Below are 18,075 nucleotides of genomic sequence, written 5' to 3'. Positions count from 1 at the left end.
CTTTGGTTAATTGTGAAGACAAAAATAGTGCACACTGAGACTATGGGGTCCTTTCAGGGATAAGGGCTGCTGGAAGATTATATGAACTTAAAGGAGACTTGGCTTTGCTTTCCTTTCCTTTTTGAATATAAATAAAGTGCATTATTTTACCTAAGTGTCTGTATCTGTGAAGGCTCCATGCCTGGCCGCCATTCACACTACCACACTGTTATTAAGGTAGACAAGGGGAAAGCCACTACTTATTTCCTGGGATCAGTAGCATAGAATCTTGCTACATCTTGGGACACTGCCAGGTACTTGTGACCTGGATTGGCCACTGTTGGAAGCAGGATACTGGGCTAGATGGACCATCGGTCTGACCCAGTAAGGCTACTCTTATGTTCTTAATTTTTCTGGGCTGAGCTGGGCTTAGATAAGTCAGTTGATGGAGTCAGAGTTAGCTGCCTTATAGTGGCAGTCAGGTAGGAAGAGTGTTCCAGACATCTTTAGACTTGACAAAGGCACACCTCCATATTACCATTTGACAGAGTCATCAGAAGTTTCTAGAGGGCACGCAATGAAGCTACAATGTAGTAAATTTAAAACAAATCGGAGAAAATATTTCTTCACTCAACGTGTAATTAAACTCTGGAATTTGTTGCAAGAGAATGTAGTAAAAGCAGTTAGCTTAGTGGGGTTTTAAAAAGTCATTATTAAAATGGACTTGGGGAAAATCCACTGCTTATTTCAAGGATAATGTATTGTATTGTTTCGGGATCTTGCCAGATACTTGTGACCTGGATTGGCCACTGTTGGAAACAGGATGCTGGGCTTGATGAATCTTTGGTCTGTCCCAGTATGGCAGTACTTATGTGCTTATGGTGTAACAACATGCCGTAGTTACATTACTCCTCAAAAACCGTTCATTGGACCCTACCTATCCTTCCAACTATCACTTCATCTCTCTCCTCCCTTTCCTATCCAAGATACTTGAATGTGCTGTTCATCGCCATTGTCTTGACTTTCTTTCATCTCAAACTATTTTTAATCCACTTCAATCTGGCTTTCGCCCTCTTCATTCAACTGAAACATAACTCGCTGAAGTATCCAATGACCTGTTCCTGGCCAGATCCAAAGGTCTATCCTCATCCTTCTTGATCTATCTGCTGCTTTTGACATTGTTGATCATCGCCTACGCCTTGATACGCTGTCCTCACTTGGATTTCAGGGTTCTGTTCTTTCCTGGGGTTTTTTCTTCTCTCCCATCACACTTTTAGTGTATACTCTGGTGGATCCTCCTCCACTTCTATCCCACTATCAGTTGGTGTACCTCAGGGCTCTGTCTTTGGACCTCTTCTTTTCTCTATCTATACATCTTCCCTTGGTGCTCTGAATTCATCCCATGGTTTTCAGTATCACCTTTATGCTGATGACTCCCAGATCTATCTCTCCACACCAGAAATTTCAGCAGGATTCCAGGCCCAAGTATCAGCCTACATGTCTGACACTGCTGCCTGGATGTCTCACTGCCATCTGAAACTAAATATGACCGAGCTTCTTATCTTTTCCCCTAAACCAACCTTTCCTCTTCCCCCATTCTCTATCTCTATGGATAACAATCTTATCCTCCCTGTTTCATCAGCTTGTAACCTTGGAGTCATCTTGACTCTTCTCTTTCTTTCTTGGCACATATTCAACAGACTGCTAAAACCTGTCGTTTCTTTATCTATATCACCAAAATTCGTCCTTTCCTTTCTGAGCACACTACCAAAACCCTTATCCACACTCTTATCACCTCTCAGACTATTGCAACTTGCTTCTCACAGGTCTCCTACTAAGCCATCTCCCTCCCCTTCAATCTGTTCAAAATTCTGCTGCACAACTTATATTCTGCCAGTATCACTATGCTCATATTAGCCTCAAGTCATTTAATTGGCACCCTGTTTCTGCATACAGTTCAGACTCCTCTTATTGACTTACAAATGCATTCACTCTGTAGCTCCTCAGTACCTCTTCACTCTTATCTCTCCATACACTCCTCCCCGGGAACTCTGTTCATTAGGTAAATCTTTCTTATCTGTACCCTTCTCCTCCAATTCAGACTCCATTCCTTTTATCTTACTGCACCATATGCCTGGAATAGACTTTCTGGGCCAGTACGTCAAGCTCCATCTCTGGCTGTCTTCAAATCTAGGCTAAAAGCCCACCTTTTTGATGTTGCTTTTAACTCTTAACCCCTATTCACTTGTTCAGTACCCAAGTCAGTTTTATCATTCCCTCCTTAGTAATTCTCTTATCCCTTATTTGTCCCGTTTGTCTGTCCTGATTAGATTGTAAGATCTGTCGAGCAGGGACTGCGTACGTCTAGTAGCACTATAGAAATGATAAGTAGTAGTAGTAGCTACTTTGCAGCACTGGACCAGAATTTCTAGTTTTGTGCCCTTCTCTTTGCACTGGTAACAGCTGCACTGGTAACAGCTAAGAAACTTCTCTAATGTGATGGTAGTAGCAGGAGTCCTGGCATAGAGGGAATTTTAGTACATCCCTAGTTGGACAATTGCCTGATCTGAGCAAAGTCAAAGAGGTTATGAGTCAAGCGGTCAGGGTTTTGGAGGATTTGGGCTGGGTAGTCCACCTGGCCAAGAGCAAACTGTATTCCTGCCAAGTAGAATATCTGGGAGTGTTTCAATAGCTGGTAAGCTTGGGTTTTCCTACCAAGGACAGAGTGAGGAAGTTGTAATCCTAGATCAAGGGGCTTTTCTGCTGGGGAAGCCCTCGAGCTTGGGATTATCTTCAGGTTCTGGGATCCATGGCAGTGGAAGCTGGAATTGGTTAGGTGGCCCAGGGCTCACATGTGGCCTCTGCAGAGAAAGTTGTTATCTCATTGGTCTCTCCGGTCGCAAGATCTCGAAGTCCATCTTCTTCTCGAGAGAAAGTGAGGAGCAGTCTTAAGTGGTGGCTTCTAAATTCCATATGGAGAAGGGAATTAGTCTGGAGTCTCTGGAGTAGATAATTGTGATGATGGATGTCAGCCTCAAGAGCTGGCGGAGTACACTGTCTCAGACAAGTGTCACAAGGTCTCTGGTTCACAGAAGGAAAGATATGGTCAATCAATTGTCTGTAAGCACAGCAGTTAGCACTGCAGACATTTTTGATTTTATTTTGATTTATTTATTTGGAGAATTTATAGCCCACACATTCAGAAAGATCATCACAGCAATGAACATTATGAGATCAATATTTAAAGTGATTTAGTGGGCATGAAAGGCTCCTGCATGATTAAATCATTCTCAGTGGGCCAGCACTGATATTCAGTGGCATATAACTGGAGTGCTGCTGAATATCAGCACTAACTAGCCATTTTAAATCTGATCAGAAGAGGGGCATTACGGGAGCAGAGTCGGGAAGAAGCAAGAAATTATGCAATACCAACGATATTTAGTACCAGTGTCCGCATAGCTAAGAAGGCAGATATGACTGCACAAAAAGCAGTCCTGTTTGGCTTTGATGGTGCTGGCACTGAATATAGGCTGGAATCTACATAGCTTTAGAGTACTAGCCTATAGTCCTCAATTTGCTCCTCCTCTCTCCACCCCCCCCCCCCCCAACATGATCCAACCCTTCTTCCAACCCCTTCCCAACCAGAGAAGCATCCACTGAAACTCTTCAACCAGAGAAGCATACCCCCAAACCAATCCACCCCTCCCAATCCCACCAAACAGAGATGCACCTCCATGCCCCAGTAGGCTCCTCTTAGCCTATCCTCACCGTCCCTGGAGATCCAGTGGATAAAGCAGGCAGGAAAGAACCTCACTCACTCCTGCCCCTTGCAATTCCAGTGGGAAAATGGCCACAAACTCTAGCAGTAAGCTTGTGGCTGCCATTTTCCCACCAGAGTAACCAGAGGCAGGAGCAATGGGGTTCAATCTTGCTGGAGGGGGGCCTATTGGGGACTGGGAGCAATCTCTGGTTGGGGGAGGGTTGGGAGTGGGGGTCAGATCAATTTGGGGGGTGCTTCTCTGACTGGGGGGGTGGGAAAGGGGTAAGATCATGTTGGGGTATAATGAGACAAACTGATATCCCCTTACGTGATACTAAGTAAGGACCCACATAAGAGCTGGTAATCAGCATATGCCCCATGGCCCCGGATATTCAATGCCAGTGCCCAGACATGGACTGTCATTGAATATCCTGGCATAATTTAGCTGGCCAAGGTCAGCACTTAAAAAATGCTGACTGCTGCCGGTTGAATATTGGGGATATGAATAATCAGTGCTCATAACTGAAATAAGCCAGCGTCCACACTTATCAGAAGGCCATGCTAGGCCAAACATAAAAATCCTAAAATAAAAAGAAACAAAAGGAGTAGGACTGCATAGAACAACCAGAAAGAAGTTCAGCAAACCACATAAGGGATGGAGGTTGGCAATCAGCCCATTACTTCAGGGCAAGCCGGTCCTAGTGATGTCAGACAATGCAACAGTGGTGGTCTACATGAATCAATAGGGTGGCATAAAGATTCTACAGATGGCCGAAGAAACTTCCTGTCTTGTGGAGTGAGTGGAAGTGAGCCCCATGTATCTGTCCGCAGCACATGTGGCAGGAGTGCAGAACGTTCAGGTAGATTCTCTCAGCAGAAACATGCTGGATCCAGAAGAATGGAGTCCGTCATGGCTTTGCAAGAATGGTCCAATGTTGGAGCTAACCTGTTATGGATCTCATGGCAAAAGTGCCAAGATTTTTTTCCATCAGAGAAGAGTTTCTAGTGGAAGGAATCAACACCCTGGTGCAGCCTTGGCCTGGGAGGTGCTGTGGTGTGTGTTCCCTCCATGGCCAATACTGGGAGAATCATTCAAAAGAAGGAAACCACAAAGTTTTGGTGGTGGTAGTGGTGCCAGATTGGCTGAGGAGGCCGTAAGTATGAAGATCTGATTTGTCTTTTGGTGGAAACTGCTCTTCAATTTCCTATGATGAAGAACCTTCTAGTGTAAGAGCCAGTGCTTATGCAGGACCCATCTCCATTCTCTTTTATAGTTTGGCACTTGAGATGGCTAGGTTGTTGAAAGCAAATTAATCCGGCATTTGAGAAAGAGGTCTGCATTCTTGGCTTACATGAGAATGCTGAGGATTTTTGAGGGATGGTGTCAAGAGCGTTGTAATTCCTTCTTAGGTCATCTATGGTGGAGATTTTGGAATTTTTGCAGGTTGGCCTCAACAAGGATTAGCATTAGCATCTCCAAGGATGCAGATTTCTTCATTGGCCTGTTACAGGGGATTAAGTCAAAGGTACGGCGATTATGCTGCACTCAGATGTGATTTGGTTGTTGAGAGGTGCAAGAACATTGAAACCTCCTAGAAGTCCAATAGTTCCTCCTTAGGATTTGAATTTGGATTTGTCAGCCTTAGTGTAAATTCCTTTTGAGCCTTGGAAGTCAACTATGGTGAAGAATGTCGCCTTGAAGACGGTGTTTCTCATATCTATCTTTTTTGGCCAGAATTTCAAAATTACAAGCTTTATTGTGTAGGGAGCACTTCTTGTTAGTGACAAAGGATAAGGTGGGGCATTGGCCAGTGCCCTCCTTCCTTCCTAAGGTAGCTTCCTCATTCCATGTTAACCAGAGTATATTGCTTCCTGTGGTGGGAAAAGCAAGTAGTTCTGAGGAGGAAAAACAATTGCATTGATTGGATATCATAAGGGCATTGTGTGAGTATCTGTCAAAGACAGAGGATTGTAGGTGTTCGGACAGATTGTTTATGCCTTTTGGAGAGACACAGTGTCAAAGGTGACTATAGTAAGGTGGATCAAGGAGGTTATTGCCTCAATGTACATTCTGAAAAGATGAAAGGTTCCCTTGGTTCTCAAAGGTCACTCTACGAGGGGTCAGGTGACCTTTTGGTAGGAAATTCCCCCATAGGAAATTTGGTCCTCTCTGCATTTGTTTATGAAGCATTATTGTTTGGATGTGCAAAAACATCAGGATGTGGAGTTTGGGGGCCAGTATTCTGAGCGCAGGATTTTTTAAGTCCCACCCTTAGCAGTTACTGCTTTGGTACTTCCACACATTTGGACTGGTCTGGAGGGATGCTAAGGAAGGAGAAATTAGATCTTATCTGCTAATTATCTTTCCTTTATTCCCTCCAGACTAGTTCAGAACTCATCCAGTTTCCAGTGTTTTGGTAGGTGAAGATCTGAGAGAATGAAGGTAAAATGATCCAGTGGTTTTGTTCAGAGTGGGATTGTTTTCTCTTATATTAGACTCCTGATTATTCTTAACATTTCCAAGTCTGACTGTTGGTAACTGTTCTCTAATATTAGGGGTTACTCTATTAATGGTTTAATCATTTCTTAGAATTATCATCTTGCTTTGATACAAAAATACTGGCAGACTTAGACTGCATAGGATACATATAGTGTGAAGTCAGTAGTTCTCAGTCTCCATATGTTGGTATTAGTATGTATACTCACACGTCTGGACTGGTCTGGAGGGACTAAAGGAAAGAAAATTAACAGGTAAGATCTAATTTCTCTATTGTCCAACAAAATTTGCTGTTATCACCATATGCATTCTCTGTGGGAGGCAAGCTCAAGTTGGAGACATTGAACAGAGTTCTAGGATATTTTTACACTGATGGTTTATTAATCCCTCAGAGTGGGTACATTAGTACTTTCTCTTACTGCTCTCTTCTCCCCTTTCTTCTTTCATGTTGCATCCTCCTCCTTTCTATCCTTTTTCCTATGTTCTCTCCTCTATAGTATTTTTTTAAATATATATACTGCTGAGGCCTTCACAAAGACATATAGTGGTTAACTAGTACAATTTTCTATACAGGTACTAGTACTGTCCCTAATAGGCTCACAATCTAAATAGTATATATATTGTACCTGGGGCAATAGAGGGTTAATGCCCCTAACTGTTCCAAACAAAGCTCTAAAAATAGCTCTGGAACAACACAGGGCTTTACCGCCCCTATGATTAGAGATAATAGCATGCAAATTTATGCGCACTATTATCTCTGATCATAGGGTAAAGTGCGGGAGGATTGTGCCTGAATCCTCCAGCACTTGTTTGACACATTTGGGCTGTCAAAAGCCCAGACCTGTTTAACACAGACCCCAAACAGCAATGCCCTGGTGGCCTAGTGCCTCCACCAAACCCCCACCCCAAGCCAGCGACACGGGGGCTGGAAGTCTGGTGGACCTCCAGTCCCTCCAACACCCCTGACACAAGTTCATGGCGCGCTGCCCGCTGATCATTGGGGAGGAATATGTTTAGCATACATTTGTGTGCTACTTGTGCTAAGAGCCCTGGCTGGAGCTAGACTCTAGTACTCGGAGAAGAACCAAGAAAGACTCACAAGCTGTGGTTGGGGTGGGGTTGCCCTACCAGCCACAGACTGTATTCAGGCCTTGCCAGCCTGAGGCCTGCTTAAGACTTCTTATTGAACTACAGAGGCGTTGTATCTTTTGTTCCTGGGACCTGTGACGTAACAGGCCTTAGGATTCAATTAAATAAACACTTTATATCTCTTTGTCTGGCTGTTTTATTATTTCACAGGCCCAGTCTCAACCCTCATTCGGGGTGTCACACTGCACAATCGCATATGCACAAACAAAAGTGCATGCATGGAAAGCATGTGCCTACTTTCATGTGGTCTGTGAGTAAGCACCCCAATGGGGTGTAGTTTGGCCAATGTACATGCATATTTATAGGCTAGAAGGGTACACGTATTGAGGTCTCACACACACACACACACTCTTACACCTTTTTCTCATAGCTTATGCTGGGCGCTATGATGGATGGCTGTTCTGTTCAATCCTGAAGAAGAATCATCAAAACATGAATTCAGGCAGGTTTTGCCCGCACGCACGTTTGTCCGGATTTCTGGACAAACGTGCGGGCGGGCGTGCGGCCGGCGCCATGGGTCTCCCCTCCCCTTCCTTACTATCTGCCCTGGTGGTCTAGTGACCTCTTTGGGGCAGGAAAGAGCCCCCTCTTTCCTGCCCGGAGCGCTGCCTTGCCCTTCATCCTTCTCGGTCTCGGCTGGGGATTCAAAATGGCCGCCGAGAGTTGAAGTCTTGTGAGGCCACTTCAACTCTCGGCGGCCATTTTGAATCCCCAGCCGAGACCGAGAAGGATGCAGGGCAAGGGCAGGCAGTGCTCCGGGCAGGAAAGAGGGGGCTCTTTCCTGCCCCGAAGAGGTCACTAGACCACCAGGGCAGATAGTAAGGAAGGGAAGGGGAGGGGAGGGGAATATGTGACGGGGCAGGTTGAGGATCTGAAAGGGGCGTGGTGTGAACGGGGCAGGGGCGTGGTTTGGGCGGGCAGGGGCGGGGCATGTGTCCTCTTTTTCAGAGGACAAAATATGGTAACCCTAATCCTGGTGAACTGGCTTTGATTCCCACTGCAGCTCCTTGTGACTCTGGACAAGTCACTTAACCCTCCATTGTCCCCAAGTACAAAATAGGTACCTGTATGTAATATGTAAACCACCTTGATTATAACCACAGAAAGGCAGTATATCAAGACCCATCCCCTTTCCCTATAATTGGAGGATATTACACTAAGTTTTTTGTTTTTTTTTAGATGGAGGATTTTGATGCCTTGGATTCAATATATTTTGAAAATTGAGACAAATGATTTTTTTTCTTGAAATTAGACATAAATTAATTACAAGTTGACAACTCTAGGTACCAATTTGGATCAATGATTACTTTGAATGTGAAACAGAACTGAAAGTATTGAAAATGTTTACATTTCTTACATATATAATGGCCCAAATGGTGGTGTAGCCAGTATGCAATGGGGTGAGGGGGGGGGGGGAATGGTTAAAACGGAGGAGCAATAAGTATACAGTTTCCCCTTCCCCAAATCAGCATATGTCACTCACTAATCGCAGAAAGTAATGGTGAAGCTCTATCGTGCTACTTCTCACCATCCTACCTTCCCTCCACGATGTGCAACCCAGCAACAGGTGCGCATTAAACCCTTGCGAGCGGCACATCCCGTTCACAATCTTGCAAGATCATGAATTGGATCTGCACCCTATGAGGTTTAAACATGTGTAAAAAGAACCAATGAAAAGAGAAGACTGCCCTCAAAGCACAACACAAGAAAAACAATTGGAAGAGACCAATGTAATTCCAACCAGGGGAAACACTTTATTGATAATACTAAAAATATATCAGATACATAGGCTGATAAGTCCAAAATATCAAGAAGATTGAATGGGCTCAACAAAGTCCTGCGTTTTGGTGCGGCAAGTGCCTGCCTCAGGAGTCAGACAGTGCTCTTATGTTGTTTCATCATTTTGATGGTATTACAGCTTTATGTTATAGTGTGATGTATTGGCTGTACTGTCATTTACTGGCTTACAATTTTCCATTGTCAACTAGACTGGAGTATCTCTGACTCCTGAGGCAGGCACTTGCTGCGCTGAAATGCAGGACTGCGTCGAGTCCATTCAGTCGTCTTGATATTTTGGACTTGTGCATCTCCTGGCCGTCTATGGTAATTTGCACTGAAGGTGGTTAGGCTGGAGAAATTAGAGGAGCCTGAGGCAAAAGTGGAGGGGGCTGGACCCCTCCAGGCTCTGTCCATGGCTACAACCTGGGTCAAAAACAACTTTAAAAAATGTGTGTTGGGGGGGGGGGGGAGGAAGGACTAGTATTTTGTTGTTATTTTGAGATTATACCAGCATTTTGGGGTTTTTTGATCCTGTGGTTGCTGCCTTTATAAAACAAACTTCAAATAGACACCAAAATTGCCACTATAACACTCAAATTCTGTTATCACACCTTTTTCCATGAATACAATTCTTCAGTTAGTGAAATTGGGGCCAGTGACCCCTCCACTCTAGATACCTCTTCCACCATGGGATCCTACCTGCAGACGGTGTACAATCTCCTTAATGTCCTCCTGCCGCTCCTCCGCCACATTCATGGAGATGTAGTCCCCTTTCTCGTAATAGATATCAATGGAGGTCTCAGAGAAGGTCCAAGCAAGGATGTCTCGGCAGGAGCAGTTAAAGATCACCCTCCGGTCTGCACCTTCAATAAGGACCAGAAAGACAGCTGAGATTCCCAGCAGACACTTCAGCTCTAGCGCCCTTCGGCTGTCCCGGGCATGCATGCTCCAGACCAGGGCACCGGCACTTTGCATCTCTGTCCCTTTTGGCCCCTTGGATTTCTCTTTCTTTTTGCTGCCTAGAGAGATGAGAGCAAATTTGGAAGTGGACTCAATGGTGGTGGTAGTGACATAGTTAGTGGCCAGGTCCCGGAGGTACTCTTGCCGCGTGCGTGTGGCCATGGCATAGAATTTCTCAGACTTTTCTGCTGCGTTTTCCGCATTGATGGCTTTGGCCAGCAGGAAGTCCCGGAAGGCCGCCGACTTGGGGAAGAGGTTCTCCTCAGGGATGAATGGCCCAAAGAGGGGGATGTCCTTGGTCCGGCTAACTGACACACTACAAAGGAAAAAGAATAGAGAGGAGAATCTTCAAAGGAGCGGCACAGAACAAGTGTCATACCTAAATCACGCCTACATCACCAACATCAACCAACAGGGTCAGCACAACATGGTAAGCCAGGCGTGGGGCACCAATGTTTGGGGATTGCCAAAATGCTGTTGGTGGGAGCATAGCCATTTTGCACCCTTGGCGGTGCAGAGAAAGGTGTGAATTTGGTTTCAGGGGGATGCCAGGAACTCTTCAGCTGTTAGTGCCAACTAGATTGACGTCAGCAGCTTGGTGGTGGACAGGTACCAGCTAGAAAAGCCAGGTAGGCAACCAGCACCAGCCTCACTAGTTTTACTAGATGTCTGAATTATTGCAAAGCTTGATTGTAGGATATGGATAGGCAGTAAAAAGGTGTTGGCAGTATGGCAATGTGTACACCCATCTTCCCAGAATGGTGGAGATCCAAACAGGAAGATAACAAAAGCTGGCTTGGATAGCCTACAAATGCTCAAGGGGCCGGCTATTGGGATTTATCCTTAGCAAGGGAGACTAGAATGGGTTGAATGGATGAGGCAAATGGGTTTTTTTCTGCCACCATCCTCCACCTTATCCACTTGCATGGGATCTGCCTGTGGCTCACCTGTAAGTGGTGTGAGGCAAGCACGGGATGTGAGCTTGGACGATGATGAAGACGTGTTGGAAATGAGAGCGGATGGTTTTGGGTGTGAACGGCAGCGCCCCCGGCTCCTGGAAGACAATGGTCACAATGTCGTTGCCGATGTGCCGTTTCCGCAACAGCTGTTGGAGTGGGGTGAGACAGAAGAGAAAAAAGTTATAACCATAGGGTACTCCAGACCCTCAACCCCTCCATCCCAGCATCACTTCTGCTCACCTGCTGACGGTTGTTGGCAGTATATGGAAGCATCGTTGAGACATGGAACATGATTTCATACTCCTGGTATGTTGTGTACAAAGAATGAGTCCCAGTGGAGTCCACTGCAGAAGAGACATATAGTTCACTAATATCTCTGGACTGCGTCCCAGGGGTTATGCAGCAGTGCTCACAGAGGTTAACAGAATACATTTTTTTTTATACAGTGCCACAGGGTTAAAAGGTGCTGTACAGCAGCGGTCAAAGAGGAAAGATAATGCTTAGAGGACAATTAACAAAAGCCATTTATCTGGGCAAAAGGGTGTCTGAAAATTCCCCACCTTGCCATACTTTTAGGTGGGTTAAAGGGAGGCTTTCTGGGTGGGAGAGGGGTCCGGGGGAGGGGAGGGGGAAGATAAGGAAATAGTGCATGAGCATTGCATTTTCAAATGTATTCTCCAGACCAATTTAACCTGCACAAAAAGTAGGTACAAACTTGGTGAACAATTTTCAAGGGAGAGTAGCCACAGACTTTACACATGAGGGGATATTTTGGAAACCATCCTCTAATGCCCCATTACCCAATAAGCATAGAGCAGACACTTTGTCTGAATATTCAGCAGCATTGTCCAAGCAGAATGATGGCTGAATATTTGGGTAAATCTGAGTTGAGTTTCTTCTATTTGTTTGCACCAGTTTTGTCACACTGCCCTAAGCATTCCTCTAACCCAATGTTTCCCAAGTCGGTCCTTGAGTACCCCCTTGCTAGTCAGGGTTTCAGGATATCCACAATGAATATGCATGAGACTGATTTGCATACACTGTCTCCATTATATGTAAATCTCTTTCATGCATATTCATTGTGGAAATCCTGAAAACCTGACTGGCAAGGGGGCATTCAGGACTGACTTGGGAAATACTGCCCTAACCCAGCCCTGTAGAGTCAAGATAACTTTTTCTACACATTAAGAGAGAGGGGGTATTTTGAAAGGGGAAGGCTTATGCAGATAAGAGCTGATATTACCCACATAAATCTCCCGAATACTAACCTCTACATGTACACTCTTATTATCATGGTAGATATGGCAACGGATGCACACTGGTGGACATTTCGGTTAGGATAAAGACAGTGGCAGCCTTTGGAGGCCCATCTTGACAGGTAAAAGGCAAACTCACTTTTGTTATCCAGCTGTGCCCGGTACTTGTCAAAGCCCTTCAACTGCACCTCGTCACCCAGTAACTGTAGGAACTCGTGGAAAGCTGGGCCTGCTGTCTCATTGTTGTACATCTCTTCCTCGGTGCTCTGTCCGGCCTTACAGTACATCACTCCAATCTTCCGCTGGAAACTTAGCTGTTGGGGAAGGCAGATGAAGTGGGAGGATAGTTAAGTGTGTCACGCTTGTGTGCCAAAAGGCACTGGAGTCCAATAGGGAGCACACACCAGTACAATCTGCTCAGTTTGTACGCTGTTCAGGACATGTCTGGTCCTGGCTGCACCTATGGTGTGCAACAAAATGTACCTCACAGCCTGTGACATACTACGTGCCTAAAGAAAATTCTATATCAGGTTGCTTACTTTTACATGTCAACTGTGTGCCTAAATGTACACAATAGTGACATTTACAGGGGCATTTTCGAATGGGGATGCCCATCTCTGAGGACGTCCCCGTTAAGTGGCGGGTCATCCCGTATTATCGAAACAAGATGGGCGTCCATCTTTCGTTTTGATAATACGGTCGGGGACGCCCAAATCTCAACATTTAGGTCGACCTTAGAGATGGGCGACCTCGGTTTTCGCCGATAATGGAAACCAAGTACGCCCATCTCAAAAACGACCAAATCCAAGGCATTTGGTCGTGGGAGGAGCCAGCAATCTTAGTGCACTGGTCCCCCTCACATGCCAGGACACCAACCGGGCACCCTAGGGGGCACTGCAGTGGACTTCATAAATTGCTCCCAGGTACATAGCTCCCTTACCTTGTGTGCTGAGCCCCCCAACCCCCCCCCCCCAAAACCCACTCCCCACAACTGTACACTACTACCATAGCCCTAAGGGGTGAAGGGGGGCACCTACATGTGGGTACAATGGGTTTCGGGTGGGTTTTGGAGGGCTCCCATTTACCACCATAAGTGTAACATGTAGGGGGGTGGGCCTGGGTCCACCTGCCTGAAGTGCACTGCACCCACTAAAAACTGCTCCAGGGACCTGCATATTGCTGTGATGGAGCTGAGTATGACATTTGATGCTGGCATAGAGGCTGGCAAAACATGTTTTTACATTTTTTTTGGGTGGGAGGGGGTTGGTGACCACTGGGGGAGTAAGCGGAGGTCATCCCCGATTCCCTCCGGTGGTCATCTGGTCAGTTCAAGCACCTTTTCGAGGCTTGGTCGTGAAAAAAAAGGACCAAGTCAGCCAAATGCTCGTCAGGGACGCCCTTCTTTTTTCTATTATCGGCCGAGGACGCCCATCTCCTAAGCACGCCCCAGTCCCGCCTTCGCTACACTGCTGACACGCCCCACGTGAACTTTGGTCATCCTCGTGACAGAAATCAGTTGAGGGCGCCCAAAATTGGCTTTCGATTATGCTGATTTGGCCAACTTTGCGAGAAGGACGCCCATCTCCCGATTAGTGTCGGAAGATGGGCGTTCTTCTCTTTCGAAAATGAACCGTGCTAGCCACCTACCTGTGAAAATGTCATTTGGGCATCTAAGTGGTATTCTACAGATAGGCACTCAAATGGCATTGTGTGTATTTGCAAGGGGGGGGGGGGGCATTCACATGGGCAGACCATGAGTAGAGCAAACATTTAGTCAGGCGATAGAATACAGTAAAGTGCTACATTTCAGTGCCCTCATTTACAACTGCCATACAGAATAGGCTCTTGCCTATGTGTTACTGGGGTTCATAAATGGACACTTAAGCGGGCAACTTATAAGGGCTGATATCCAGACTGCAGGTAGCCGGGCTGCCTCCTGTGGTCAGTGCTGAGCCCGGATATTCAATGCCAGGCCATTTCCAGTGACCGGCATTGAATATCTGGTTTATTTTTGGCTGGTTCCAACTTAACCGGCCAAGCCGATATTCAGTGCTGGCCAGTTAAGTTTGAACTGGCCAAAGATACATTGAAAATCAGAGGATAGCTAGTTATATCGTGCAATATAACCGGCTATACACTAGGTGCTAACCGGCAATATTCAGAGGGAGGTCAGCTCTCTGGGAGCCTATTTTATAAAGGCACATAGGCATTTTAGAAACATCACACGTTATCATGCTGAATCTGACATATCTAATCATCAAACTTCTTTGGTTGGAAAGTGGATCACATACCAAACAGGTTGACAGCACAAACTGTAGCCTTAACTGTTGGTTTCATAATCAGTTCAAATTTCAAAATATATGTTTTAACTGCTTAGTGAATGTGCAAAACTAGGTCTCGATTTAATTTCTTTACATTATCTTCAACCTTAATTTAATTATATTATCAAAAATTATTAAAACATTATCATTCAGATCTTATTTTAGCTATCAGAATCCAAGTTCTAGCATGACATGAAGTTTCACATAGACTCGACATTGGGGAACTCAAATTTCTAATTTCTTCCGCCATTACGAGACTGGGAGACTGGGCATCTGAATGACAGATGACATTTAATGTGAGCAAATGCAAAGTGATGCATGTGGGAAAGAGAAACCCAAACTTTACGTGATACAAGGTTCCACATTAAGAGTCACTGCCCGGGAAAAGGATTTAAGTGTCATTATTGATGATATGTTGAAACCCTCTGCTCAGTGTGCGGCGGCGGCTAAGAAAGCAAATAGAATGTTAGGTATTATTAGGAAAGGGAGAGCAAAAATGAGAATGTTATAATGCCTTTGTATCACTCCATGGTGTGACCACACCTTAAATATTGTGTGCAATTCTGGTCACCGCATCTCAAGAAATATATAACAGAATTAGAAAAGGTACAGAGAAGGGTGACGAAAATAATAAAGGGGATGGGACAACTTCCCTATGAGGAAAAGCTAAAGAGGCAAGGGGTCTTCAGCTTGGAGAAGAAATGGCTGAGGGGAGATACAATAGAGGTTATATAAAAAAAAACTGCATGGAGTAAAAATGGTAGACATGAATCCCTGAAATTTTCTGCTCAGTGTGTGGCGGCGGCCAAAAAAGCAAATAGGATGCTAGGAATTATTAGGAAAGAGATGGTGAATAAGACCGAAAACACTATAATGCCTTTGTTTCGCTCCATGGTGTGTCCGTACCTTGAGTATTGCTTTCAGTTCTGGTTGTCCTATCTCAAAAAAGATATAGCGAAATTAGAAAAGAAGGGCGACCAAAATGATAAAGGGGATGGAACTCCTCTCGTATGAGGAAAAGCTAAGGAGGTTAGGGCTCTTCAGCTTGGAAAAGAGATGGATGAGGGGAGATATGATTGAGGTCTACAAAATCCTGAGTGGTGTAGAATGAGTAGAAGTAAATCGATTTTTCACTCGTTCCAAAAGTCCAATGACTAGGGGACACTTGAGGTAGTTACATGGAAATATTTTTTTCACTCAACGAATAGTTCAGCTCTGGAACTCTTTGCCAAAGGATGTGGTAACAGCAGTTAGTGTATCTAGGTTTAAAAAAAGGTCTGGCAAATTCCTGGGGGAAAAGTCTATAGTCTGCTATTGATGCTTGCCCTGGGATTTGTAGTATAGAGCGTTGCCACGATTTGGGTTTCTGCCAGGTACTTGTGACCTGGCTTGGCCACTGTTTGGAAAACAGGATACTGGGCTAGATGGACCATTGGTCTGAACCAGTATGGCTACTCTTCTGTTCTTATGCTTATTTACTCGTTCCAAAAATGCAAGGACTAGAGGGCACGCAATGAAGCTACTAAGTAGTAAATTTAAAACAAATCTGAGAGGGAGGTCCCGTGATGCATTGAGAGGAACGGACGTGTTTTAGTTCCTCGCCGAGGCAGCCCCGAACCTAAGCGCCCGAAATCATCTTGAAACACAAACCGGAACACCCAGACCAAGAAATCACAGCGAGTCCAGTGTATGGACCCCTTCGTTATCAGGGGAAACGTCGAGATGCCCGGAAAAGCGGGGAAAAAAGACGTTGACAAAACGCAAGCAGCGGGCGAATCCAAGATGGCGCGTAGCCCGGGATCAGGACAACAAACACAGCCGCCATTTACCACCTTGCAGCTCCAGCAAATCACAGAGGCGGTAAAAGGGGCTCTGGAACCCCAACTAAAACAGCTATCGGACCAAATCGCGGGGCTCGAGGAACGATTGGCAGATACAGTACGCCGAACCGGCGAATTGGAGAAACGGATGTCTGATAGTGAAGACGGAGCGGCGGAGAGACAGAAAACAATGGAGGAGCTGCAGAAACAAGTCCGCCTGCAGGACTACAAAATAGACGACCTGGAAAACAGGTCAAGGAGATCGAACATCCGCATAGTAGGGATTCCAGAAACAATCACTGACTCACTGCTGCCTACCATTCTGGAAAGATGGCTGAAAACGGAATTCGCCCTCTCAGACAGCGTAGGCCCACTGTGTTTGGAGCGGGCCCACAGGATGGGCCGCAAACAAGAAGGAATGATGCGGCCACGCGTAGTAATAGCAAAAATCCATAATTTTATTCATAAAATGGAGATTATGAGAGGAGCCAGGCAGAAACGAGAAACATTGCAATATGAGGGAAGCCCGGTAAGGGTCTTCCAGGACTACTCGCCAGCGCTTCAGGAAAAGAGGAAGCAGTTTACTCCTTTATGTAAAGAGCTTTTTGAGACTAACAATAGATTCATGCTTATCTATCCTGCACTACTAAAGATACAATATAAAGGAACCTGGAAAACATTTGAAACGCCAGAAGCAGCAAAGAAGTTCATGACAACTATGGAGAGGAGCATGAAGGACCAGACTTGAAAAACAGGATGGATGCAGATCAGGGAGAGATTCCATTTTTTTTTTCAATGGCACGGTGAGAAAATGCTATGCCAGGGTAGAGACTGCAATGTAGAAAGGACTTTAAAACTTTCAGTTATATGGATGTTATACAGAATGTTTAAAAAGTTAAGAGAAGTTAACAATGTTTTCCACAGGGCGAGAAAGGAATGACTTAGCAGAGGAATGGTAGAAGGGAAAGGAAATTTAAAAAATGTAAACTCGGTTGGAGTGGAAAGACCATAAGGGGCAGGTTAAAATGCATAAGGAAAGGTCGGGCTGGGGGGAGGGGTTGCCAACATCACACAAGACTTCTTCTTCTTGTATAGGGAAGAGATGGGGATATATGGGGGGTCACAAAGGGTAGCAGAAGAAGGGAGGGAGGGAATGAAGGGGAGGGGGGACAAACAGAGGGTAGGGGAGAGGGGTATAGATGACATAAAGTATGGTACAAGGTTGTTGAAGGCGAACATAATATGTAGCATTAGTAAGACCTATTATAGGAAAAGGCGACAACTGCTAAAGGGGCAGAGGGGAAAAAGAGAGGCTATCGGGCGAGGCTGGGCGCCTGATGGCAAGGAACACAAAAACACACAGAATAGGAATAGACCTATAGGAGGTTATGGGTAAAGGAACCCGGATTATCACCTGGAATGTGGGAGGAATTACATCACCAATAAAAAGGGCAAAAATATTAACATCATTAAAAAGGCATAAAGCAGATATTGCGTGCCTCCAGGAAACACGGTTAACCATAGAAGAACATAAGAAACTAAAAAGGAGTTGGGTGGGGGAAGTACATGCAGCAACACAGGAAGGCAGGAAAGGA

The 18,075-nt window shown here is 45.3% G+C and overlaps 1 protein-coding gene across 3 annotated transcripts in view; it reads right to left on the bottom strand.

Annotated features, from left to right (window-relative positions):
- SIPA1 (signal-induced proliferation-associated 1) overlaps positions 1-18,075 on the bottom strand; it is a 93,138-nt gene that overhangs the window by 29,811 nt on the left and 45,252 nt on the right. For all 3 annotated transcript variants that reach the window (XM_030217479.1, XM_030217480.1, XM_030217481.1), the window contains exons 5-8: positions 12,479-12,653; positions 11,324-11,427; positions 11,072-11,229; positions 9,864-10,440 (exon numbers count right to left, since the gene is read on the bottom strand). In XM_030217479.1, the coding sequence (XP_030073339.1) occupies positions 9,864-10,440; positions 11,072-11,229; positions 11,324-11,427; positions 12,479-12,653 (1,014 nt within the window). The remainder of the gene's footprint in view (positions 1-9,863; positions 10,441-11,071; positions 11,230-11,323; positions 11,428-12,478; positions 12,654-18,075) is intronic.

This window comes from Microcaecilia unicolor, chromosome 11, assembly GCF_901765095.1.
Source record: "Microcaecilia unicolor chromosome 11, aMicUni1.1, whole genome shotgun sequence".
Taxonomy (NCBI): domain Eukaryota; kingdom Metazoa; phylum Chordata; class Amphibia; order Gymnophiona; family Siphonopidae; genus Microcaecilia; species Microcaecilia unicolor.
This window is presented reverse-complemented; position numbering and strand designations above follow the sequence as displayed.